Raw genomic sequence first — 26,645 nt, 5'->3', positions numbered from 1 at the left:
ATTGTCAATTCTGTTATTTTTTAATTACGAACTAGTTGAACTAACTCGAAAAAAAATTGAGCTTTCGCCTGTATTTGGTCGCTCCACATCCCAAGTGAAGTCGTCTTGTCAAACTTACAAAACCACGTCTAAAGAAAGGCGATAAAAGAAGGTGGAAACAGTGGAAACATTGTAGTAATAAATTTTATACCGATAGTTTGCTTTTCAAAAAAACAAAAAAAAAAACAAAAACAAAACAAAACCCTCAGTTGACGGGGGACGACTGGGCAAGAGGTTGACGCTGGGTCACGCAGTGATTCATGACTCGAAGGGAGAGAAACTCTTGTGCTTAGTGGACAGGGCTTTGTTCATGGTTGTAATTTATTAAACTAATTATGAGTGTTTCTGCTGCTAAAGTGAATCCTGATTTAGCCAGAGAGCGAGGCAAAGCTTCATTTAACCCGATCGAGTTGACCTATTTGCTCTATGGAGGGCGAGAGAAGACGGAGAGAAAAAGATATCTTGGTAAGATCTCTAACTAGCTAGGGTACAGTTTTCGCAACATAAGCTTACATAAGCCGTGAATATTATAATGCAGTTTGAAGATGTAACCAGAAATCGTGTGGGTGGTTTATAGTATCACTTAGTGCCAAAGTGGTCTGTGTTTCGTCAGCGTTTTTAGCACGAAGATGGTGTTGTGTCCAGGATATTTTTAGCCCAAAATTTCAGTTATTCGCGGATACCACCTCCAAAAGTTAAGTTTGTGTGATATAACTAACAGCGGGCGTGAGTGTCACATGAAAGGGATCTGCTAGGGATCAGGGCCCAGTTGTTAAGGGTTTTATATATTTTTATGTGTTTGGTTGTGTAGTATAAAGAGAATCTGGGGATTTTCTTATTAAAAGTTGCCAAACTGACTCACCCTTAACTCATTAAATGGTTTTTTAACCACTTGCCCCTTTCCTGCAAAATCAATCAGTCTCCTTTAGTTTCAGTGATCAACATCTGTAACAGATTGAGTCAGGGTTGTCAACCTCACGCGTCTTCAAATATGGAGAAAATGACTTTCCCGGCCAGCAATAACAAAATGCCTTACAGAGGCGTCGCATCATGGCCAAATTGACGGGTTCACCGGGGGGGATGTCAATTAAACAGTACCAGAAACAACGCTAAACATTTCAGATTTCCCTGTCAGAAAGTCCAGTCTACAACAAATAGGAAACTTCGTCAATTATCCGGGAGATTACAGACATAAATCTGGAGACCGTGAGATACGGTTCAAAATCTAGAGACTCCCATGGCCAGATTATCCGGGAGAGTTGACAGCCCTGTTGAGTGAATGCACCAACAGGAAATTTAAAACAAATTTACAGAAATTTCCTAGATTAAATTGGGAAAATTTTTGGTAATTAAATGTTTTTCTTCATGCACTATTATGTACATAGAGAAAGGATCAAAAGTCCCTTTTTTCCGAGGCATGTAGTGTTTTCAGAAACACCAGAACATGGAACACTGGAACATTACGCAACACCCACCAAGAAAACCCGGAACACCTCCATGAAAACTCGGAACAGCGCAAAATCTCTAAGAACAAAAGACTCAGAACACGTGTAAAAAATAGCGAATGCAAAGAAATACGAAAATGAGAAACCTGAATAGGAACAATTTAAAATACCTAAGACACGAGGCGTTCAATTACACTTCACCTTTTGTTGCTTTCTTTAATGGCACAACGCTTCCGTGCTGCCATCACGGTAACTTAAACATCCTTGAAAGCATAAAATGTCAAAAGATATTGTAGAAACAGGAAGCAGTTTGAAAATTATGAACTGATGCAAGAGGGGATCAAGGGGTACACCTTGATCCTCTCTTGCATAGGATGATTGTACAAAAAAGTTTCCAGACTGATTAATGTCATTTAAATTGAATTTTACTCAAAACATTATAAGATAAACAATGTCATGAAAATGAATTACAAACATTATACGAAAAGAGTTGAATGAGTATTTTGCATTTTTACTGATAAGCAAAAGATATTTTTAGTCAGCTTCACAAATAGCTATTTTGAGAACTACACCTGATGTTAGTTCCTGCAAGAGAGGATAGACTGCGAGCCGTCCCTTTTCCAGTCAGTAGGCATAGAGACTTGGCAGGACTGGAGACGGAGTGAACGAGTCGAGAGGGAAACTGGAGAGAGGCGGTATTTTCCCATCTCCACCTTCGTTTTCCTCATTTGCTTGCTCATATAAATATGCCCGCAAAAAAACCCCATAAAATATGTGAATGTGAAGCACTTGTAAATATTTTCGAGATTGTGAAGATTGTAAAATTTTCAAGATTGTGAGATTGCAAAATTAGGACAACTTTTCGAGGCATCTGCCTCTTCATCAGCGGCCAGTTTCTTGCATGGAGGTATTCTGAGTATAACAATAATAATAATAATAATAATAATAATAATAATTAAAAAAATTTTAATGAGAACTCTTTATTAACATATTTCATATTTCAAGCAAATTGCTATTCACAAGTTAAAAGTAGAAATAAGAACTATTAAAAAACTATTTACAATTTATTTGGATGAAAAAGAGACAACTTTCAAGCCCTTTCTTTTTTTTGATAAAGTTACTATGCTGTTCTCATTAAAAAAAAATCAATCATATATGCAAAGTTAAAAATCTTAAAAAAAGGGAATAAAAACCAACCTCAAATGGAAGGCTACCAAGAAAAATAAGAAAAACTAAGAAATAAAATTATTATTAATTATTATTATTAATAATAATAATAATAATAATAATAATAATAATAATAATAATAATAATTAAGATCTTTCAACAGGGAGCCCAAATCACAAAATGTGGTTTTCAGTGAGGCCCTGCATAAATCTAACGTAAGAATACAAAAAGCTATCTATATATCTATATAGCTACAGTATCTGTATTTTACAAACACATTCTGAGGTGTTCCTGGTTCTCTGGGAGGTGTTCCGGGTTTTTATGGGGGTGTTCCACTGGTTTTGGGGGGATATTCCGGGTTTTCTTGGTGGGTGTTCAGGGTTTTTGGGGTGATCCAGGATGTTCCGTTGTTCCTGAAAATACTACATGCCTTCTTTGGAGAGATTTTCTGACTATAGTACAGGAGACCAGGGCCGCGTTGTTTGAAAGCCGATTAACGCTGATCCACGATTAGATATTAGTCGGCGCTTTCATCTCGCTCGTTTAATATGGTTTAAAAGCCTAATTTCGAGCTAACTGGTAAAGAAAAGTCTAAGAAAAAACTGAGGGCCAAAAATCTTTTTCGAAGAATCTTTGTTGATTAGCAATTAAATTCGAGTCAAAGTTTGCGTTAATCCAGGATTAGCTTAATCGGGCTTTGAACAACTGGGCCCAGGAGATTAACTCCATATCTGGAAAAGTTAGTATAGATCGATGTACTATTGTTATATACCTAGACTTTCACTCAACAAAACGAGCACTGTTATTTGTAACTTGATTCTTGGTCATGTGCCCCTGACCAAATACAAATGTATCTCGACTGGTATACAATTCCGCAGTTATTGCCCTCTCGGTTTTTTGTTTGTTTGTTTTGCCGTAATTGTTGAAAGGAAAGTCTAAATATATATAGCAAAGCACTTAATGTATGGTCCCTCAGGAAACTAGTTAGTTTTGTTTTCCCTCGAGTCCTGATGTTTCCATCAGAACTCTCGGGAAAACAAAACTTACTGTTTCCCTTGGGGCCATACATTTAGTGTATAATATTAGTGCCTTGTAATATATATACGTTCTCCACTTTGGTCTCTTTTTGCAGAATCATTGTTGGTGAAGGACCCTGTTTTTAGTAAGGAAGATGCATATAATGTTCTGGACCTCAAACAAAGCTATGAAAGGAGCTGTCAAAAAGGATTACAAATGATGAAGCTAGCTGAGAAATATAATATCACCAAGGAAGAGGAGATCCAGACTTTGGAGAGGTATATTAAATTTTACCATGTGTATTCATGCAGTGACTTAATTTAATGTGTGACTATTTGTGTCATATACAACCGGTGTCAATTTTTGTTGTTTATGCCATGATAATTGTATCAAGAAAATACTACACCCTGGTTTTTTGTACTTATATTTTATAATTTAATAGTTTTCTTTGTAAATATTTTCTTATAAAACCTTTATATTTATTTGCAGGTTAGCAGGAACAGCATTTCCATATGGCTTAAGCAAAACAATGTTCATTCCAACATTAAAGGTGCGTTAATCCAGAAGAAACATATATACATTACTTAAATTTTCTCCTCCTCCTTCTTCTAATATCTCTGTGTTAAAGAAGCCTTATCTCCTTTGATACACGATCATTAGAAATATGCTAATTGGATAATGGAATTCCAGAGTTTTGATATTCGGCTTACGGGTCATGGTATATCAACTATTATACCATTTCAGAGAAATATGAACGGGTGGACGGACAAATGAACAAAGAAAATGCTTGTGCCTAACTTTTTTTGCAGCAGCACCTAAGCCTTCACATGTTGGGCTCCTAAATTCTCAGCTTTTGTACTTGTGGGCTCCTTGAAATTTTTCTTAGACAATTACAACCTTGATTAAGTTGTTTTCTGTGTTGTTCTTGCCAAGCAAAATCAGCAAGATCATTATTAATAATAAGCAATATTTCTTGGAGGTTTTTGATAAAACAGTAAATTTCACTCATGCTTGTTGGATATGGTATGATTTAATAGCTTGGCGCTACGGGCCTCGTTGACTATCTTATATCATCTCATCCAAAGTGTACTCATAGAATAATATTTGTTAAACATTTTCATTGTAGAGCCAGGGAACTGAAGAACAAAAAGCCAAATGGCTTCCTTTGGCCAAGTCGTATCAGATTATTGGAACATATGCCCAAACTGAACTGGGGCATGGTAAGTCACGCTACAGTTACAAGTTATAAAATCTATTTCCCACTAACCTTTCACTTGCTGACCTTAGCTTGCATGTAACCATGAAAAGATATCCTTACAGTGCAGACACTTGAACTGTGAACGGCTGATTCACTGTTGTTCTAAAAGTTAAGGTCAGATTCATTGTTTTCAAGGGAGTTTCTGATTGGACAGCATTTGAAAATAAAAAGGCGAAGAAAGGCCTTGACTGTTCATGCAGATCAGGGTTCAAGTGTCTGCACTGTAATGGCTTGTTGTTGTTGATTTCCTGTCTAACGTTAGACACTACATATACTCATTGGCAAGTTATGCACAGCATAAGCGCATCAATGCAGAGATGTGAAGCTCTGGAGATTTTGTCTTTTGTACTACCTGACCCTATGCCCACTCCTTTGTTCTTCCTCGCCTCCCTCACAAAAAAACTAACCCAAACTTTCCCCTGAAATGGACCTGTGTCCTTTACTTTCTTAAGTTCTCTATTAAATGTCTAATACATTGCACCTGTTGCTGAACTTTGTGGATGTGGGCAAGTTGGGGATAATTTTATCATATTTGATTGAAAGACCAATAGTCACCTATTTATCTGAGAAATTTAACTGATTCATATCTGGAAGAGTTGCATACACTGTACTTATACTGTTAATTTCACTATAATAGTACAAGTGTATGTACTGTGGTGTAGACATCTTGACTGATCCTTCGTCTTTATTGTTTTTAAGGTACTTATGTTCGAGGCTTGGAAACTACAGCAACATATGATACGAACACTCAGGAGTTTGTTATTCACTCACCATCGCTGTCAGCATGCAAATGGTGGCCGGGAAACTGTAAGTCAGATAGGTTTGTTGTACTTACTGTGCTTTACATTCAATGCACTTTATACAACTTGAACTTTATGCTATGGGATGATGATACATGGACATTTGAACTCAACCAAAACTGGTTAATAAATAAATATTATTAAGCACCTACTTTGTTTTGGTTTCCACATCAACCCTTTTTGCAATGTATTATAATTACACACTGTACTGTACTGTATCACTGGACAGGTAATTTAAGTATAATTGTATTGCTACATGTATTTGGGCAATCAGTGTTGAATAATTATGTTGACTGCAATTAAAACTATTGTGAATCTGATCTAAATAATGGTAAAAAATTTGATCTTATAAAAACTTTTAAAGCTAAATTTTCAGCGACCTTCTGTTTAGGCTCAATTTCCAGCCGCTGTTAGAGAAACAAGCCAGCGCTTCTCGACTCGAGAGAGCGGTGGAAATTAAATCGAGCCTACCTTCTGTTTCCTTTGTACATAATTCATGGTTCTTTAATTAATTTTAATAAATGTTAATAATTTGTTGTATTAAAGTATTAAATACAATGGTAAATTCATGCAACATTCCTCAGTGTATATATAGTATATACTTTAAAATAAAAATTATATAACATCAAAAAGTATGATGAGCAAGATTAAATGAACACATTTGATAATAATTATATTTTGATTTTTATCATAATCAAGCAAAGCTAGGCCAGATTAACTACAGAGTAAAAACCATACTGTCTGTAACCGCACATATATATGTTTTCAAGTAATATAAATTAATGATTTAATTTCCGTTATAGTGGGAAAGTCTTCTAATTTTGCCACTGTGCCTGCACGGCTTATCGTGGATGGTAAGGATCATGGGATACAGATGTTTATAGTTCAGCTGAGAGATCTGCAAACACATCAACCCATGCCAGGTATATTTATGTTGACATGTTACATAATACTGATGTATAATATTGTTAGTTTATGATATGAAAATTGTTTTATACACTGGATTTTATACAACCCAAACAAGTGAAAATTAGATACTGTAACTTGACCTGACTAGTATCACACTCCTGTTCCAGAAAACTGTTAAAAGGCAAGATTCGAGGAAAAAAAGTGTCATGGTTGTGAAGTACACATTTCATTCCTTAAGCTAATGACATACATGTACAGTTCAACATCATGGAACATTTGTGGAACCGTGTGTCACCAGGCCAGGCTCTGAGACTGGAAAACGATTGGTTAGCCCAGTTCAACAATTGGCAACTTGTTGAATGGAATAGAACTCATCTCTATTTATTTCAACTGCCTTCAACCACATTCAACATTCAACACTGCATGACACACGTACTAGGAGTGTTCAACATTTGTTGATCAACAAATGTTGAACCATGTGTCACCAGCTTTAACAAGCTCAAAAATAAATAAGTAATTAAAAATAAACAAACTTGTCAAAACAATACCCAGCTGTAGTGTATTACAACTTTGTTCAAAGCTTTATATAAAACTTGCATAGTTAGTCATAATTGCATAAAATGTAACTATTATTATTTTAAATAATTATGTTTTTCTCATAATTTATTTGAAAATTTACATTATTATTATTATTATTATTACATACCGGTAATTTTCAATAATAAAATTAATTTAGGAAAGAGGATGGTAAATTGTTGCTTATAGAGCTGTCTTATGTTTCATCGTGAGCTTATTTGTGTACCCTTATACTGTTACAAATTGAAGCTTTTAATTCATGGTAATCATTTCTACCCTAATTTTGTAACGCAGGTATAACGATAGGAGTGATTGGGCCCAAATTTTCCATCGTGATGAATGAAAATGACAACGGATTTTTACTGTTTGATCATGTACGCATTCCACTGAACCACATGCTGATGGGACTAGCAAAGGTAGGGCCTAAGGGGACATTGAACACTTTACACTGAAAGAGCATTTCATACTAAGTAGTGTTGCATACAGGCAGCTTGTACAAGTGAGTCACTGGACATCCTCTACTGTGATCCAATAATTTTTTCTTCAATTTCATTGTTTTGAAATATTGATTGGCGTTAATATTTTGTGCAAATTTATCCACTTAACTCTATAAAGGGAATGAGGAAGTTAGGTTGCAATTGGGATGGAAGTTCTGTTCCTTTCTCCTGCCAACCCTTGCCCCCATCAACATTGAGTTTGTTTGCTATTTATAATTCGAAAATATTATTACAGTGAATTTTGGTATTCTCTCTCATTATCATTAATAATGATATTATAGTTTGTTCTAGTCATTTCCAGTCCATGACTGCATGAATTCCTGACCAATTACAATTCAAGGATTAGTGGACAAATCTAGAGTAATTTTGTGGCAAATGCATTTATTTAATAAAACTAAATTTGTATTTAATTTTAACTTTGCAAATAAATAAAAATGTCCGATCTTTGTTGAGTTCTGTGGAGAAAATAGTTTTTGGCCCGGTAATTATTGGGATTTTGAAGAAATGGACCACTCATCCCAAAATGCAAGTGGGTTCCTGTTCAAAGTACACCTTTGGAAAATTGGGTGCCCAAAAGGCATAAAATGTTTGAAAGGGTGCATTTTTCTTGAAAGTGAGTGCCATGTGATACAATGCTGGCTATAACCTTCAGTTTTCATGTTTGTCTTTGACTACAACAGCTTTCTCCTGATGGGACTTTCACAAAGCCAGCAAACTCCAAACTCCTGTATGGAACCATGAGTTTTGTGCGTGCAACAATTGTTATAGACTCATCCTTGAAGCTATCCCAAGCAATGACTATTGCTATTCGCTACAGTGCAGTCAGGAGACAGAGTCAGCTCAAACCTGGGTGGGTCAAAGTACTACTTTGCTTAGATATCTCTTTGTTCCCCACCCTCCATGTCTCCCACCTCCATTGTCTCCTCTTATTTCCTCCTGCTCCAATGCACCTCTGTGTCCTTCTGTCATATCTTCTTCACATCTCCCTTACATCCATGCTCTCCTTCCATACCCCTCCCAATAACCCCTTTCCCCTCTTCCCATCACCCCCATAACGTTATTAACCCCTTTTCCCTCCTCCCAATAACCCCTTTCCCCTCCTCCCATACCCCCTCCCAATAACCCCTTTCCCCTCCTCCCATACCCCCAATAACCCCTTTTCCCTCCTCCCATTTCCTCCCCGCCATATAACCCTTTTACCCTCCTTCCATTATACTCCCACTTCCTCTTCTTTATCTGTAGAGAATTTTTTCAGGCCAGTTACTTACTCTTATTTTTTTAACAGTGAGCCTGAAGCCCAGATCATTGACTACAAGACACAGCAATATAAACTGCTGCCAGGACTTGCCACAGCCTATGCTTTAAAGTTTGCTTTTGATCACGTGTGGAGTTTATTTCAAGAAACACAAAGGAAGATTGCTGCTGGAGACTTGTCTATGCTACCTGAAGTAAGGATAATAAAATATGCTACCTGTATATGTATGAACAGTGTAGGGAAAAAGTTGCACCTCAGCAGGGGTGGCTATTACCCAGGGGGGGGGGGGGGGGGTACTCCAAAAAAAAAAATTGGGTAGGGGTGTGCGGCCCGCTTCCCAAAACCCTTACCCTATTTATGACCAAAATCTGCGATTTTCCCTACCCTATTTATGACCTGATATAGCTTCTTCTAAAAAAAAAATCGAACCCAGGACTAGAGTGCAAAAATCTATGCCCTATTTATTACCAAAATGGCGGCAAAATGGCTAAAAGCGATACCCTATTTATGACCAAAACGGCCGAAAAACCATACCCTTTGGCACCGCACATACCTATATAGCCCATATAAGGGAGTACCCCCCCCCCCCCCCCGGCCCCAGGGGCTATTAATATTTATAACCCTTATAAATTTTGGTTTTATTCTAAGCCTAGTCCAGTTGTTGTTTAATAAAACATCTACATGTGAACATGTAATAATTATGTTTCCTGTAGGTACATGCTATTACCAGTGGTCTTAAAGCATTCTCCACATCAACATCCATGCGTCATGTGGAGACCTGTCGCCTAGCTTGTGGTGGACATGGATATTTATTGTACAGTGGTCTCCCCGAGCTGTATGCATATATCAATGCGGCATGTACTTATGAGGGAGATAATGATGTGCTTTACTTACAGGTTGCTAGGTAAGCTGTTAATGCGCGCATATTAAACTCTCTTGACTAACAAAGTTGAATACTACAGCTGTATGTAATGGTGTGCGTAGGCAGCCCATCCACAGCACTTAGTCTCAGCATCTGTACTTCATATTATTAGCAGCTGGACATATTAACTAACCACTCCCTTGGATATCACATCATGTTTAACCCTTTTAGCCCTATAGTGACCTGGACATACTACTACCTGCTAAAGATCATCAGAATGATGATTAGACCCAAAGAGGGATGTCAGACTTGTTTGATCTTTAAACAAATTCTCCCACCTGGAACTGTAATAAGAACAAGATTGTTTCTGCTACACTGTAGCTTCATAATTATGTGATTATTGAAAGGTTTGATTGTTCTTTATACCTTACACAACCACGTTTAATTGTTTCTGTTAGCTTCATAATTGGTGGTTTTAAGCCATTATGATTCCACTTACCAGTATCATGAAATATTTCTAATAAAATTTTTATGTGAAATTATTATTGTCAGTAATGTTTTAATGCCCTTTGTACTCCCAGGTATCTCATGAAGGTTGCTTCAAAAGTACAAAACAATGAGGCACTGTCATCATCACTTTCATTTTTCTCGCGAAGACCAGAACCATGCTCAGTAACAGATGCTAAAGAATTTCTAGATCCTAACATCCAAAGGAAAATTTATCAGGACAGAACTTCAAGGTCAGGGAATGAACATGCTTAAATGTACTTATAATAGTAATAGGGGATATACAGTGTAGATGTTAAGTGCACATATTATCATGGGGCCAAAAAGCATACTTTTTAAAACAGTAAATGTATTAAGCGATTATGGATTTATAAACTGATCCCATATTAACTAGTAAAAAGAACGCAGTGATCAAGTCATGATGTAAATTTGCTCCCTTAATTTGCGTCAGGATCGTACCTAATGAAAGAGAAATGTCAAGCATTTTCTTTTCCAAGAATAGCAATCTGTGACTAACAAAGTTCATACCATGAGCACCAGTAAAATGGTAAATGGAACTCTTTGGCATTGACCATTATCACAGTCTTATTAATATATTATTACAATAATTTTAATTTTATAAGTTGTATTAGTACGTGTAGTAACAATTGCTGACTAAAAATTTCCTGCCATCCTACTTATTTCTTTAATACCACTATACAACTATGTGGATTTAATGCAGCTAAAGATGCAATCATGTAACAGTAACAATAACAATATCCTTGCTATCAATGTGAAATTGAGTCTTAAGAAGACATTTGCTTATTCACTAACTAAATTAAATACAGTGCCCAATTAAGCGAAAACTTAATTATTAAAATCAGCTGACTTATCTGAGTGTATAGTTTTCCCCTGATCCAGGTGTAAATATTATTTATTATAATTATGTTAAATCTGTGCAGTGAGGTGAAGACTGTGGCAAAAAGGTTGCAAGACAAAATAATGTCTGGAGTGGATCCTGCAGAAGCTTGGAATGAACTGTCTGTTGATTTACTGCACTGTGCCAAGGTAATAATACTGCTCTCAGAGGAAATGGCATGAAATGGGCTTGTTGGGCTGCCTGTGATCTAGATAACATAATTACTGTTGGGTGATCTGTTACCATTTTACAGTGCACAGTGTATTGTTGCCTAGGTCTGCCAACTGTCTGTTTCTCGTGTGAGATTTTTAACCTGGGAGTACCAGAATTTTTGAAGATTGGAAGACGTCAGAAGACCCCCGAAGATGCCCTAAGATTTTCGGAGATGTTCAGAAAAATTCCGAAGTTCTTAGGAAAATGATTTAAAATTATATTAATAATTATATTAATTAGTTCACATTTTTCAACCAGGCATGAGAAATTGGCCTGTAAGCATGAGCTGGTGTGAGATCAAAGTTTTCAACCCACCAGCACAATTCACACGTGACTCACACCTAAGGTGTGCGAGTTGGCAGGCATAATTATTGTTGGGAATCTTTCTAGTTGTAAAATATATTATTGTAGTCAGTACTGTGTGTGTACTGCTGTCATCAAACAAGAATTGTCTTGTAACCTTTATCTAGGATTAATAATATATTATGTGTCATTGGGATTTTTGCTGCCTTCACACCGTGGGGTATTGGAAAGTTACCTGTGTTCATGGTGTGTCTACTCAGGTAATGTTGGGAAGTCTGTGATGTAGATCCAGGGATAAATCTGTACCTGAGATCTTAAGTAACAAGTGAGTGCATTGTTTGGGAGACCTGTGGTTTAGGTACAATGCAATGTTGGGTAAGGTATGATCTTTTCTTTCAAAGTTAAATAATAATAAATAACATATGTATCTGAAATGTTATTAGTTTAATTTTTTTAATTTTTTTTAACTTTTTCAGGGTTACAGTAACTGTGTCATGGTATTGTTTGTGCTTGAGTCAATGGAGAAGCTTTCTGGAATCAGCCAAAATTTGCGCAGGGTGTTAAAATCTCTGGTAGATTTATTTGTTCTGTATAGCATTGCTGAGAACTCTGGTGGATTTCTTGAGGTACAGTGTAACATGGATCAATTGATCAGTCAATTTTTCTGTGTAACTTTACCTTTCGGGACAGGATTGTTACAACATACATGTATGTTTTCATCCACTAGGCTGGAGTTCTGAATGCTGATCAGATTCAAATGGTACGTCAGCAAGTGTATGTCATGATGGAACAACTCAGGTTAGTATTGATACTAAACAACTGTCAGTTACCAGTGTCTGTTGTTCTAACAGTTATACTACCCAAGTATAAGATTCCTTTTACTTCTTATCCCCTCTGTGATAAAGACATAAACTGACACATCTACAAATTTTCAAATTAACGTTTGCGTAATTTGTTTTGTACACATTGCAAATTTGTATAGAAGGCCAGAACTTTTAGAAAAATTATCTTGGAGTAGATAGAGCCCTGCATGTGCATTAATGTATCAGTTTTTTGTAGTTTAACGACATATATCTACTGCTAAATGTTTTCTTTTATATTTAATCTTCCAGGCCTGAAGCAGTATCTTTGGTAGATGCCTTTGATTATTCAGACTACATTCTCAATTCATCACTTGGACGTTATGATGGCAATGTGTATGAAGACCTTTTTAAAAGAGCTCAGGCATCAGCCTTGAATGAGCATCAGGTAATGAGCTAATAGCTAGTCAGGTTCAGTGTCATTCAAATCCTCTGCCACACTTGTAGAAACCAGAACTTGGTTGGTGCACCCCCTCCCCCCCTGGGACCACACCCCTCTCTGGAGGAATGTGCTTATTTAGCAGCACTATTCCTTCTTTTTCTTAGGTGCCATATGCTCTCAGACAGACTCCAAGAGCCTAGCCTCCAAGAACATGCCCTTTGGGTACTCGTGTTATTGTTTTTCACAACTGATATGGGAAAAACGGTTATAATGCGTGTAGATTATTACAGAACAGATCAGAAACATGCATGAATCCCAGATATTAAACTAACATAGACCATAATGATATTTAAGAATTGACTCTGGAATGTTGACACTGCCTACCAATTAAAGACACTTGTGCCTGAAAATGTTAGTGTATGTCAGCATTGTTCTCTTAAAAAAATGGAAAATGAAACTCATTTGTTGTTGTTATAATAATATTGCCATTTTTCTAATGATTTACAACAAGAACGGTTACCATTGAAAATAATAAAAAATGTGATCAGGAGAAAGTTCTTTCTATTAAGTAACATTTAACTTGACTCATTTAAAATCAAGGAATTGGTCATAACAGATGTTATTATTTTTGAATGTAAGCTAGTGTAGTCACTTTATTCTAGAGAAGCCAACTGAAATTAAGTTGTGGGCCTGTTGTGAACTTTTGTCTTGTTTTGAAACTTTCATTAGTTGTGTTTTTATTGCAGGTGCCACCAGCTTACTACAAATACTTGCGACCTCTCATGAACAGCCAGAAATCAAAGCTGTAATGATCACCAAAGAGCCAAAGATAGTACGTTTTCCTCATTACTCTAAGTAGCTTTAGATCCGTTTTTAATCACTTTGTATGCCGCAGTAATAATAATACATGTTTGTACTATCTTTGTGTAGTTTGTTTATACAGTATCTGCAGAGATCAGTGTCTGCAAGACTGTCTTGATTCAGCATTGATAACTCTTTAAGACCCAGTAGCAACCAGCATCCAATTTCGCCTTACAATACCACTAATTGCCCAGCTAAACATAAAACTAAAACCTGCAGTGATTATCTGAGGCTATGATAGGTGTTGGAATAGTATGAACATTATATATCATTCCTTATCACAGCTCATACCATAAAAAGCTAGCTCAGTGGCATACATGTGCTTATAAGTGACCTGTCCTTTTGAGTTCAGGTGAGCTGGCTGGAGTTACATTTGTTTTGATACAAACCTCAATCAATGCTTTTCATATGAAAATCAGGTTTTCTTATGCTAACTAGTTTGCATTTACATCTGATAAGCACTGAGGTTTGTATCAAAACAAAAGTCAACTCCAGCCTCGCTTCAACTCAAAGGCCAGGTAACAAGTCAGGTAACTACATTCATTAATTGTATGAAGTGGGCTTTGTTTATAGCCCTGGACTGAAAAAAAAAAAATCCTATAGAAAAGAGTTTTTTTTGTGTGTGAGGAGAAAATGTTAGATGCAATAATGAGCTGCCAGCTTTTGGAGGGAAGAATGTGTTCACATCAAAGATAAGTGAATGGGTTAACTCAGAAGTTTATGCTGTTTGCTGTCATGCTGGCATATGACATCTTTTAATTAAAAGTAGTAGTTTTAATTTGTTGACAATGAACAATTGAAAAAAATGTACAAGATTTGAAGAAAAAATTATAATTACGACAATAAATTTCCTCTTAGCTAAAGTTGTCAAATGTTGGACTTGAAAGATTATTAGCAAATATTGAGACTTAATTTTTCTTACAACAATTATTTTAAGTCTATACTTCGGCTGCAAATAGATCACAACCAATCCTGTACATTCTTAAATTAGTCTGCATGATTAAAAAGATAACAAAAGAAAGAACATTGTTTATTTTAATCACATTGACTGCACATAGTTCCTGAAACTATGCATATGGCTGTCTATTGATCGTTTTCTATTACTTCAGTATTTGTGATTCATTGTTTCAACTGTACTATGTCATTTTCCAATTCTAATTTCATCAACCGTTTTTAAACCCAATTTTTTCATTGATGCAATAACACTGTTATGGGGAAGGCATTATGCTGTCTTATAACGTTAATATTCTACCGTAATAAGCCCTTATGGTTTGTTATAAGACAAGTTTCCTTATTTCCTATTTATTATTATTTTTTGAGTTTGTAATTCCGCATGTAGTGAACTAAATAAATAACTAAATTTAAATATTTTTGGGAAAGGAGAATTAGACAACAAAACAAACACTTGTTTTACAGCACTTTATTGTGCAGTCTATTTGTGTGGCACTTACACATAACTTAGCAACACCAGCAATTACATTTTGTTATTACTAAAGTCTATAACTTATTATAATCATGCTTTAAAGGGGCCTGCCCTACGACGTACGAAACTGTCACTACTGTCTATTAAAATAACAAGTTAGGTAAAGTTTCTATGCATATTTACACAGCTACAAATAATATTTACAAATAAGCATAACCATTTTATCATGGGCTGGTGTGATTTGGATTGAGTGATAACCCAAATCAATTAAAAGTGAAAGTTAGAGTTTTTAAAACACAACCACAAATTATCCAGCCATTCCCACTGCCAAAATATACATGACATTCCTTCAGTTGTTTTATTCTTTTTAACAAATGTGCACTCACCCAAGCAGAATTTGATGATGTCCTATCTTCCATAACCCTGCCATTCTTATGTGCTACATTTGTACGTCAAATTAATGTCTGTTAAAAGTTATGCCAGTCATGCAAATTAATTTTCTGCCATCCAAATGTTATGCCAGTCATACAAGCACTTTCTCAGCTAAAATATAAAAAATAACGCTCATTCTGAGTAACTGGGTTTGGATATCTTAAATGCTGTAACATGCATTTACAACAATAAAATATGTATCTTGTTTCCCTCCAAGTATAGGTCTGCATGAATAAGCTCCAACCTACTTGCAGATTGTCAAAACTATATAACCTAACCAGAACTTTGTGCTCTTCAAATTCTGTTATAAGACTGCAAACCGTTTCTTTTTTCATGAAACCTTATTGGATACAGAGCTTTCTCAGAACATGCGCCATCATTATGAAGCGAACATCAAATGTTCACTCGTCAAAGAACATTCCTTTGTCTACATCTAGAAATACTTATCTTTTTAGCCCTTCTTGTGACCTTTTAGGCATCTTAAGTTTATAATAAGTAGAGTTAGATGATTTGCAAAGCACTTACGACATATTTACTGTATTAAGCACTATTGAAATTTTCTATTATGATTATTATAATCATTATTATTACTATCATATGAGTAGTTGTTTTATACTGTAAGCACAGTCCAGCTACTAATTGCAAGCCCCTTGGTATTTAACATTTATTTTGCCGGCATTTTTACACCTCCATTACACCAGGCATACCAGCAGCAGAAGCAGCTCCTGAAGCAGATGCAGATGGAGGGGCATTACCACCCTGGGTGAATGCGTAAGGCGGCGGCCTCTCATGATCCTTTGGTGGTCCCTGTTAAAAATATTTTCAACCATTTTTAACCCTGATCAAGATTAACTACATTCCTTGTGCTGATCTCCATAACTTCTTATTTAATACTAGTCAAGTAAGGATATACAAGGTTTGCACAATTAACCCTTTAACCCCTAAGGCAAAATGACATTTTCTCCAGATCCAAGACTTCAAACTCAATGTCCATGCATGATATACCATTTTAAAGCTACTAATGAGTGTATTTCATAACTGATATAATTATGAATGAGAAAAGTTATAGCTTTGAGATAAATGGCCTTAAAACGTAAAAATTTTAAAGTTCAAAAACGTCCCAATCCTTGTGTATATTAGGTATACCCCTAAACTATAGCTTATTTTACAGTTCTCAACAAGTTCATTAATGTGAGAGATGTCTTAAGACCCACAGCTTCTAGGGGGGAAAAGTTGAAAAGTTATGTGGGTGGACAACCATATCATATATGGGAGTGGGTTATGGTTTTATCCTTTTAATGAGTAGATCTTCACAACACCATCTTGGTGTCAAAAATTCATAGAAATTAATCTGTCAAATATTGAAAGAGTTATGGCATTATGTGCCATTTGGCACTCTTAGGGATTAAAGGGTTAAGTGATGCCAACTGCTACAAATTAATTAGTGACATGTACATGATAGGCTGTTGACACAGTGATGGAATCTTTAATTATCACCTAAGGACAGATGTGAATTTTCAAAAATTCATCCCTTAGCATTCACACACTCAGTTTCTTTGTCTCCCATAATTTTAAAATGCAGTTATGGAACAAATACAATGTAGAAGGGTTACTTGATGCAGCTTGCAACACCTTTCAACTTTCCCAGGAAATGAACACAACATGGAACAAATAAGCTTGCCTTTCAATTCTCAGGAAAATGAAGTGGTGATATGAATGCATAAATAATACATTAGTTGCAATTTTTAGTCCTTTTTGGCACCCAACTGCAGTTCAGATTATTAAACTTCCGACCACTCACTTTTCATGCAGGTTAACTGCCCTAATACCAAACCATTCTACCTGTTCCTACAAAATATAGCAGACTGAATTGCTAAAAAGCAAGCTTGTACAAATATTGCCCTCACACATCGTCAAGTGGGCTTCGACCTTGTGTTATCTTACTGTCTGCATGTGACATCAGGATCATGTAACCCTATCTACACAGTAATACACCTCATACCTGGACTTGTGTTTGAGGCGGCATAGTAGCACCAGCATATGACACAGCAACCATCCCTGCGGGGCTGGCACCAGCTGGCTGCACAGAGTAGGCAGGAGGTAGCTGCACTGATACAGGCTAGGAACAGGGAACATTAACAATAATGATGACTATTTAAGCATCACAGGCCAATGTATTTAGCACTGCGAGCGTTAATTGGGGACACAAATTAAAATCAGTAAAAAAAATATGTACCAAATGAACATTTTACTTTTATTAAAAAATCGCAACCTCAAGCTTAACAGTAATCATTCCTGTTGTTTTTTCTAGTGTTTTCATTTTGCGTCTGATTGGTCACAGAGACCAATAAACATTCCAGGAAAAACCTTTAGTGTTCATGATTTTCTTAATTTTATAGTAACTACAAGGTAGTGTTAATGACCAACTTAATGAAAGTCATTTTTTCTGTGCTGTGCAAAGGCAGTGCTGATTTTTTTGGAAATGTGAATCATAAATCTTAATGGTAAATGTTTCATCATTCCAAAAAAAATAAATAAATAAATAAAAGCTTCTGAGCAGCGTTTGAATTTGAGGTGCTGTTTGCATTTTAAATTATTAATAATGTTTAATGTTGCAGTTCTGGATAAATCTATAACTAACTTTGTTTTGACTCAGAGTCAATGAAAAGCTTTGCTTCGCTATGACTGGCTTGTGTCTCTTCGTATAACATCCATTGAGGCCAGAAAAACTTGCGAGTAACAGCACACCAACGAAAACTTTGAGGGGCCTCTGCAAACGTTTCGGATTATCATTGAGGGCGAGCCACAGCGAGCGTTAAATTTACAAGGTTGATTTTGCAGTCGTTGAAATACTAGTCTACCAGAAATGTGACTTGAACTGTGTACAGTACGTTTTTATAGCTAGACAGTGATCAAAGCCTAAGCCAATCAAAAAGGCAGTACCATAGAACGCTAGACATTACAAGATAAGAACTCAGACATGAATGGGGGTATGAAAGAAATGTGATAGTATATTTCCAGCCTGGTGAATGAATGAGAATGACGATTATTCTAGAAAGTGACGCAGGCATACTCGGAAAAAAGAAATCCGAGTGCTCCTATCAGGAGTCGAACCTAAGACCTTCCGATTACTAGTTCGGATGCTCTACCACTGAGCTACAGGAGACTCGTAGGAGCTAAGGCCATTAAACTAGGTTCATGGGACAAACATCCTGCATACTGCTAGGATTTGAATGTCAAACGTGTGGTATATGAAAGAAATGTGATAGTATATTTCCAGCCTGGTGAATGAATGAGAATGACGATTATTCTAGAAAGTGACGCAGGCATACTCGGAAAAAAGAAATCCGAGTGCTCCTATCAGGAGTCGAACCTAAGACCTTCCGATTACTAGTTCGGATGCTCTACCACTGAGCTACAGGAGACTCGTAGGAGCTAAGGCCATTAAACTAGGTTCATGGGACAAACATCCTGCATACTGCTAGGATTTGAATGTCAAACGTGTGGTATATGAAAGAAATGTGATAGTATATTTCCAGCCTGGTGAATGAATGAGAATGACGATTATTCTAGAAAGTGACGCAGGCATACTCGGAAAAAAGAAATCCGAGTGCTCCTATCAGGAGTCGAACCTAAGACCTTCCGATTACTAGTTCGGATGCTCTACCACTGAGCTACAGGAGACTCGTAGGAGCTAAGGCCATTAAACTAGGTTCATGGGACAAACATCCTGCATACTGCTAGGATTTGAATGTCAAACGTGTGGTATATGAAAGAAATGTGATAGTATATTTCCAGCCTGGTGAATGAATGAGAATGACGATTATTCTAGAAAGTGACGCAGGCATACTCGGAAAAAAGAAATCCGAGTGCTCCTATCAGGAGTCGAACCTGGGGGTATTCACCAATCAAACCACTGGGGGTATTCACCAATCAAACCAATCAAACCACTTAGCAAGCATGAAATAAACTGCAACGAGACAGTTCCAAAATGTTACAATGGATCCAAACATTTGAAGTGACAACAGAGAGATAAAGGTACAACCGTGGACTGACTCATTACTAACAGTAACAAACCTAAAGCCTACAGCCCTGGCATTGAGTGTTTCAATTTGTGCTGTAAAACTATCCTTAAAATGTAGATAGATATTTACCTGCTGTGGAACATACATAGCCGGCTGTCCAGGCATTGCATAACCCTGAGGGACAGTTGTCATAGCACCAGACGGCTGAATAACCACCACACCAGCCTGGCCTCCTGGGTAAATTTGTTGGCCTGGCTGTAAGAACATCACTTGCTGATTGGCTGTAACCTACATTGTAATAAATTATAACTAATTTAGTACAATGACACAATTACATGTATTATTACTTCTAAGTAATAATAAAAATAATAAATTAATAACTAATTAATTATTAATTTAATTAATATATATTAAACAATTTACTGAAATTAATTGATAAACTTGTTCAATTCATGTTCATTGATTACTTAGCCTGCGTAGCATACGTTCCCTTATGAGCGAATTTTTCTGCATTCTAGCCGCGCGAAAATTGGGGTGAGAGCAAAAAATTGGCAGATGGGGGTGGTAGTGGGGAGGCGAGGGAACGCTTGCCCGTATACCCCATGATTTTGAAAAACACCCACCAATTTGTCACAGTTGATTTCATTCGCTGATTGACAGCTTGTCAGCAAATTAGCCAATGACAGATTACCAGATATAGAATATAGAACGCTTCAACCAACTTGTCAAACCCGCGAAATACTGCAGCGATTGCTGCAGAGTTTGTCAGTGCAATTTCAAGGTAAAATTTGGAACAGTATCTATAAACCTGGTTATATTTCTTCAGAAAATCTTTTCAAACCATCGAAAAGAAAAGATTCATACGGTATCCTGTACCTCCTTGCCATTTGGCACTCCGCACATCAAAACAAACAACTGAAAAATTAAACTCTTGCCGAATCCTGCTGGCAATACGGCCATTGAATCTTTGCCGTTAAAAAAATGGCGCATTGGCATTTCTTATTACGTCTTCAAAGTAAAAGAAAGCCCTGCTTCGCTCAGCTTCGATTTAACTTCGTTCAAACACTTTTCAAAATCTCACACATGTTCCGCCATTTTGACCCTTGCAAAAATTTGATAGCTACTTGTCAAACCACTCACTCAAGGTGACCACACCGCACCAATCAGGAGCCCAGTTCGTGGACAAATGGATTTTTCAAAATCATGGGGTATGCGGGCAAGCGTTCCCTCACCTCCCCACTCCCACCCTCGTCCACCGATTTTTTGCTCTTGCCCCAATTTTCACACGGCCAGAATGCGGAAAAATTCGTTTGTTGAGTAATCAATGAACAAGAATTTAACAAGTTTATCAATGAAATATTTGGACACAAATCTAAATTAACAATAATATCATATCATAATATCATACTGCCACTTAATAAATGTCACCTGTTCCTGTAGTCTTGTTTGGACCCAACTTTTAACTTAGCCGGTGAAGGAAAGGCTGAATGAGCAAATTTGACAGTTTTTAACATTCTCAGGAATGAGTAGAATCTACTAAAATCTCAGCACTTACAGAGCCCACAGCAGGTGCTCCACAACAGACAGCATTGCAGCAGTAGACGGATGACGCAAGTGCAACAAAAAACTCCACAACTGCAAAAATCAGCTGGCAGGAGCCTAAACCAGCACCAACAGCAGCATTGTGCCTTTGTGAACTTGAGTAGTACCTGCTGTAGTAGCAGTCATAGTCGTAGCGATAGTCATAATAATCATAGTTTTTGCAACGAAGAACCTTGGCAAAGTCAGCAACGGCGATACAGTAGCAGATGAACATGGTTCCAGCGATGACACAAGCTGTGACAGAGAAACCCATGAAACATCCAATCTGTCAACAGATCAAAAAGATGCAGCATTAAATTAAGGAATGCAGGATGTGACTTTGTGGCCTTTGATCATCCAGTTAATTTTTGTATAATAAGTGTTGTAGCGTAATGTGTATTGTAAGTAGTTTAATAATAACGTTTAAAACTTGCAAAAGCATTTCAGAATAAAAAGTAGCGATATTAAAACATGACGTTTCGGCGACGACATGTCACCATTATCAAATGTAAATTATAATAAGATCGGTAACGTTACATGTATATCAAGAAAGGAAGGTGTGAAATTACATTAGAAAAAAACGAGATGGAGTAAAACAAAAGAATGTGCAAAATTAAATGAACAGTTTTGCAGGTAATAATGGAGTCTTTTTGAGTGTTAAGAGTTGGTCTCTTTTTCCTTATTAGAAGCATTTCGTAAATAAGGCACTCGAATTTCCCGCGGCATTTCTTTAGGATGGCAAACTGCTCGTGAAGATTGTTCGGTCTTTGATCGTGTTGGTCCTTAAGATGTTTGCCGATGACGGAATACTTGTGCTCCTCAATGCGGAGGTGGAGGTGACAGCTTGTGTAGCCCATATAATTCGCATCACATGAATTGCATTTGAACTCATACACAACGCCTTGTTGATTTACCAATGAGGGCTTTGTTTTCGTGACTTTCAGGTCTTCCGAGATTTTCCTACTTGTAAACACTGGTTGTAAAACACAATCGATTTTCTTTCCAAGATCGCTTAGTTGTCTGCTCACACGAGTTGGGCGGATTTCTGATCTTTAACAGTCAAGATGATTCGTACGGGGCTGTCGACTGGACCAACCAGAACCAAAACCAAATTGAGCTTTTGAACGGCAGAAGTCACTTAAAAAAATGGTTTTTGTCTTTCTGTTTTTCTATAGGCATAGTGCTGTTTAAAGCGGAGAAAATAATAAAGACTTTTTAGATAACTACATGTAGATTTTACCAAATGCCAACTGAAAAAATTTGTTTAGTCGCCACTTAGTGCCTGCTCAAAAAGTTAATTTCTGACCCTGATAGTACAGTATCATTTATTCATCAATATAAAATATACCATGATGATATTTATCATTTATTTCATTATCCAATATTTTATTTACACCACTGATGTTGCCGTTGGAAAGCGTCAAAGCGTCTGTATTTCTTAGCGCAGTTAAAGAGATCAAGAGTTCCTCGGCAGGATATGTCCACCTTTTACACTGCTTGTATACACTCTGTTCTTACGTACGCAGCGCCTGTCTTTTTTTACGCCCTGCCAAAGTACCTAAAAGACAAGTTGGTGCGAGTCGAAAAGCGGGCCATGTCTATAATATGCTCAGGATTACTACCCTACCAGGAGGCCATCGAACTAGTGAACATTGTCCCCATTGTACATTTCATCACGCGGCTATGCACTAATGCTTTCGACACCATTATTAAGGACTCATATGTGATCACACTCACGCGCCTAAAAACGCCCAAGTTCAGTGCGCCTGAATCTGGGCCACTTTGATTCCTCACCTGACAATTCTTTTGTACTCTGCCTGATTAACCACGAAACAGAAGCTTGAAATAATAAATTCAAATGTGGATGTAACGCAATTAGGTTCCACATAATAAAGTTACACCGTTTTTCTTGCATCGGTGTGTGTTTTATTTGTTGTTTTCCCAAGTCCATTTCTTGTGTTGTCCGTGTTTCAACCCACCCAGACTCTTCTCGGCTTTGTGACCGCACCGCTGACACGTAAGAGTGAAGGCAACCTTCTGAAACACGTGCTTTTCGCGCAATTTACTTCGCTTTGCCGATACCAAAGATTCAAGAATGTCTAAAAAATCTGGGTTGAGACTTTTTTTCTTCAAGGCAAGCACAAGTGTTACGTTTTTCCTGTGAAACAATGAATTTTATTTCAGTTAAGTTAATGCGCAGTCAACAATGTAATTTATTCTCTTTTTCGAAACGCTCATTTGCAAAAAGACAATTTATTCTCAAACAGCCAGCTGCTGCCTTCCAACACATTTGACCCAACTACAGCAGTTGTGAAGTGGTTAAACAGTGGGCAGAGATCAAGGTGACAGTAACCTTGCCCACAGAAAGTGGCCAGATGAATTAATTTCAGTTGGTGATCCGTGGGACTTGAAGGATTTCATCTGATCGAAAGGATTCAATGATGTTATTCCTTTTTGTCTTATTATCTTGTTTAACATACCATAACATGTAATATTCTAAAAAAATGTAACAGTGTTATTGCTATCGCAAACGTAGAGTAAGAGACTGAAAGAAACAAACACAATTGAAATAAAACATTACCGTGCTGATTAACGATCGGCAAGTGAAAATAAGCAAAAGAAATGAACAACGTTTTGGTGTCGTCATGACATCATTATCAATGCTCACTGATAAAATGTCCGAAGCTTCTGATTTTTCTTTTTGGTGCTACCAATATTTTACGTTGTGCTCTAAAATCTCTAGCTGCGCGCCTAAAATTTTGGCAGTGCGCCTAGAAATTTACACCTGGTAGCACAGGTGCTCCCAAAGTCAAAAATAAACTTTGAGCCCTGTATACTCTAAGGTGCAACAAGCATTTTACTGAACCTAAATGCAAGACAGATCGTTTTAAAAAAAGTTTTATTATTGTAAATATACAATTCAGCCTTCGGGCTGCGATGTATTGATCATTAAACTATCTATCTAAATCTATCTATCTGATCATGAACAATGGGGAGTACAAAATCACAATAAATTCAGCACTATGCATACTACAAACAAGGAACACTGAACATTCTCTCGTTTGATCTCATGAACATCATCTTGATCAGAAAAAACCTCATTTGCATAATTTTAATTTCAGCACACAATTTACCCATGCAACTACAAATTAAAACTAGTTTCGTTGGAAGACCTCGTCTGAATTGGTCGCCATGTTTGTTTTGAATTTGAAACTATTTCATGTAACAATATGCGAAAAATAGCCCTAGCCCTAACAACAACATTATAGATACAAATATAATAAAATTATGACAAAAAAAAAAAAACCAACAACATTAAGCCCAGTAAAGTAAGGTGGTATTCTTGTAGTAAGTCCACAGATAGTTGAATATTATTATCATTAGCACTATCATTATCATTCATGCAGATGACTTTGTAGTTCCCAGAAAGCCACTAGCTGGGGCATATCTTTATGGATCAAACATTTTAAACGATGTTTCTTCAATCAGGTGCATAATAATATGAAATCCCAGCAAGTTACAGCAATAACTCACCAGGCATTTGTTTGGTCTGCTGTCATCTTTTGCCCCAACATAACCCAAAATTCCTGTAATCAGAACCTACAAAAGATAACAAAAAAAATTAAAATTAAGTCATTCCCAAAACTCCAGACCAGTGTATCTGTTCACTTGTCACTGAAAACCACAAATTGTGACGTGGGCTCCCTATTGAAATATCTTATTTATTATAGTGTATAACTAGCTCAAAATGACGTCATCCTTATTTTAAGCCTGTCACGATTTCTGTTTTCACGAGTTTACTGTTCTAATCTTAATTTCCTTTCTCGTGTAACCAACACATTCTATCCCTATCAGATCATTCAACACCCAGCAACAGCTTTGAAAGACTACAGCACAGATCAAACCAAAACGCTGCGCATGACTTCATTCAACTTGCAACCTACGCAGTACAAGCTCGCATTTATAATTAAGCTCATCTACTGTACAAAGATGTTATCTTGTTAAAAAAGAAACACCGCCTTTAAACTTGCCAACACAGGACCGTGTGCACGACTGTGAAAATCAAAATACTGCCAGGTTACCACTAAACAAAAAAAATCGAACGTTAAAATAAGTTGGAAAAAGCTTCGAACACAACTAAGCTGTCATTTGAAACTTATACTAACAATTAATACAATTTCGCTAAACACGAGTTTGGAAGCCGCCACAGCGACACAACTCAGAACTGATAACACTACATAAAGTATGTAAAACCGAGTTTCACACTGTTATTACACGTAACATTTCCACTCTTGATGTGACAACCCTCGGTTTATAAAATAAACAGCAACAAGCTTGAGCTTAAGCTTATAGCTGCGAAGACTTACCCAAACGCCGACCCAGATTCCAAAGGCGACATGCGAAGTCCAGTAATCCACAGAAAATATACATGCTACACCAAATACGACCATTAAAGCACCAAAAATCATCTGTGCGATGGCTAAACCTCGCAAAGTGGACGCTCGATAAACCATGATTGCAAACAAGATGGCGTCGATTAAAAAACTCAACAAGGAAGTTTTGGAAACACTGACGTCATGGACGGGAAAAAGGAGGGGTGGGGTGGGTATGATACATTCCATTGTTGTTTTGTTTCTTGTAGTCTATGGCGGTTGATGTGTGTCAAAATAGGACATTTTTAACTACGGCGTCATTTTACTACAACTACCAGAATCCAGGCCTGACCAGAATCCTTCTGGTTTTTGTTTTCTCATGCTAATTAGAACTATTGTTCTTTGCTGTCCACTGGGATTACAAAATTTGAATTTGAAAAGGAAATCGAAATGAATTCTGGTAGTTGTAGTAAAATGACGCCATCACGAAAATGGCCTATTAGTCTAGTAAAATTTATTGAGGGGCTTCCTGTATTTTGACTGTTGTCTTGTATTTTAATAGCCGACTGCGTTGTCATTTTGAGCGTGTTGCCATTCTGAGGCCGTTCTTTTTGCGTATGTGCGCTCATTTTGAATGCGTTCTCATTTTGAGTGTGCTCTCAGTCAGAGTGAACTCTCATTTTCAGCCAGCCAGTTCCCATTTTGAGTCCGTCCCCATTTCGAGAGTGCTCTCATTTTGAGCGTGTTCTCATTTTGAGTGTGCTCGCGTTTTGAGTATGTTCTTATTTCAACAATATCCCAAGACCCCACGCGCGCTTTTCTCGATCTCCTCGGCTAATGAGATGCATGAACTGCATGAGAGACATCATAACTGTTTTAACTAAAACACAAACAATTCTCTCAACCGCGGAGGAAACTTTGTATAACATTTTGGAACAGATCACTGTAACAATTCCCGCTGT

The 26,645-nt window shown here is 36.9% G+C and overlaps 2 protein-coding genes across 2 annotated transcripts; one reads left to right on the top strand and one right to left on the bottom strand.

Annotated features, from left to right (window-relative positions):
* Nucleotides 1-305: 305 nt before the first annotated feature.
* LOC146457038 (peroxisomal acyl-coenzyme A oxidase 1-like) lies at nucleotides 306-15,267 on the top strand. Its single transcript, XM_085092403.1, has 16 exons — nucleotides 306-504; nucleotides 3,784-3,946; nucleotides 4,158-4,218; nucleotides 4,795-4,888; nucleotides 5,626-5,733; nucleotides 6,530-6,649; nucleotides 7,506-7,627; nucleotides 8,389-8,558; nucleotides 8,994-9,156; nucleotides 9,677-9,867; nucleotides 10,407-10,565; nucleotides 11,274-11,379; nucleotides 12,223-12,372; nucleotides 12,474-12,544; nucleotides 12,859-12,994; nucleotides 13,735-15,267. The coding sequence occupies exons 1-16, from the start codon at nucleotides 375-377 to the stop codon at nucleotides 13,795-13,797; spliced, it is 2,007 nt and encodes a 668-aa protein (XP_084948529.1). The 5' UTR covers nucleotides 306-374; the 3' UTR covers nucleotides 13,798-15,267.
* LOC146457037 (uncharacterized) lies at nucleotides 15,254-25,875 on the bottom strand. Its single transcript, XM_085092411.1, has 6 exons — nucleotides 25,678-25,875; nucleotides 24,845-24,910; nucleotides 21,285-21,596; nucleotides 19,859-20,017; nucleotides 17,707-17,823; nucleotides 15,254-16,511 (listed from the first exon to the last, which is right to left on the bottom strand). Exons 1-6 carry the CDS (start codon nucleotides 25,822-25,824, stop codon nucleotides 16,386-16,388), a joined length of 927 nt encoding a protein of 308 aa, XP_084948537.1. The 5' UTR covers nucleotides 25,825-25,875; the 3' UTR covers nucleotides 15,254-16,385.
* Between the last annotated feature and the right edge of the window lie 770 nt (nucleotides 25,876-26,645).

Source organism: Pavona decussata, unplaced genomic scaffold, assembly GCF_977016875.1.
Source record: "Pavona decussata unplaced genomic scaffold, jaPavDecu1.1 SCAFFOLD_249, whole genome shotgun sequence".
In the NCBI taxonomy this organism is placed as follows: domain Eukaryota; kingdom Metazoa; phylum Cnidaria; class Anthozoa; order Scleractinia; family Agariciidae; genus Pavona; species Pavona decussata.
Note: the sequence above shows the minus strand (reverse complement) of the source record. Positions and strands in the feature narration are given on the sequence as shown.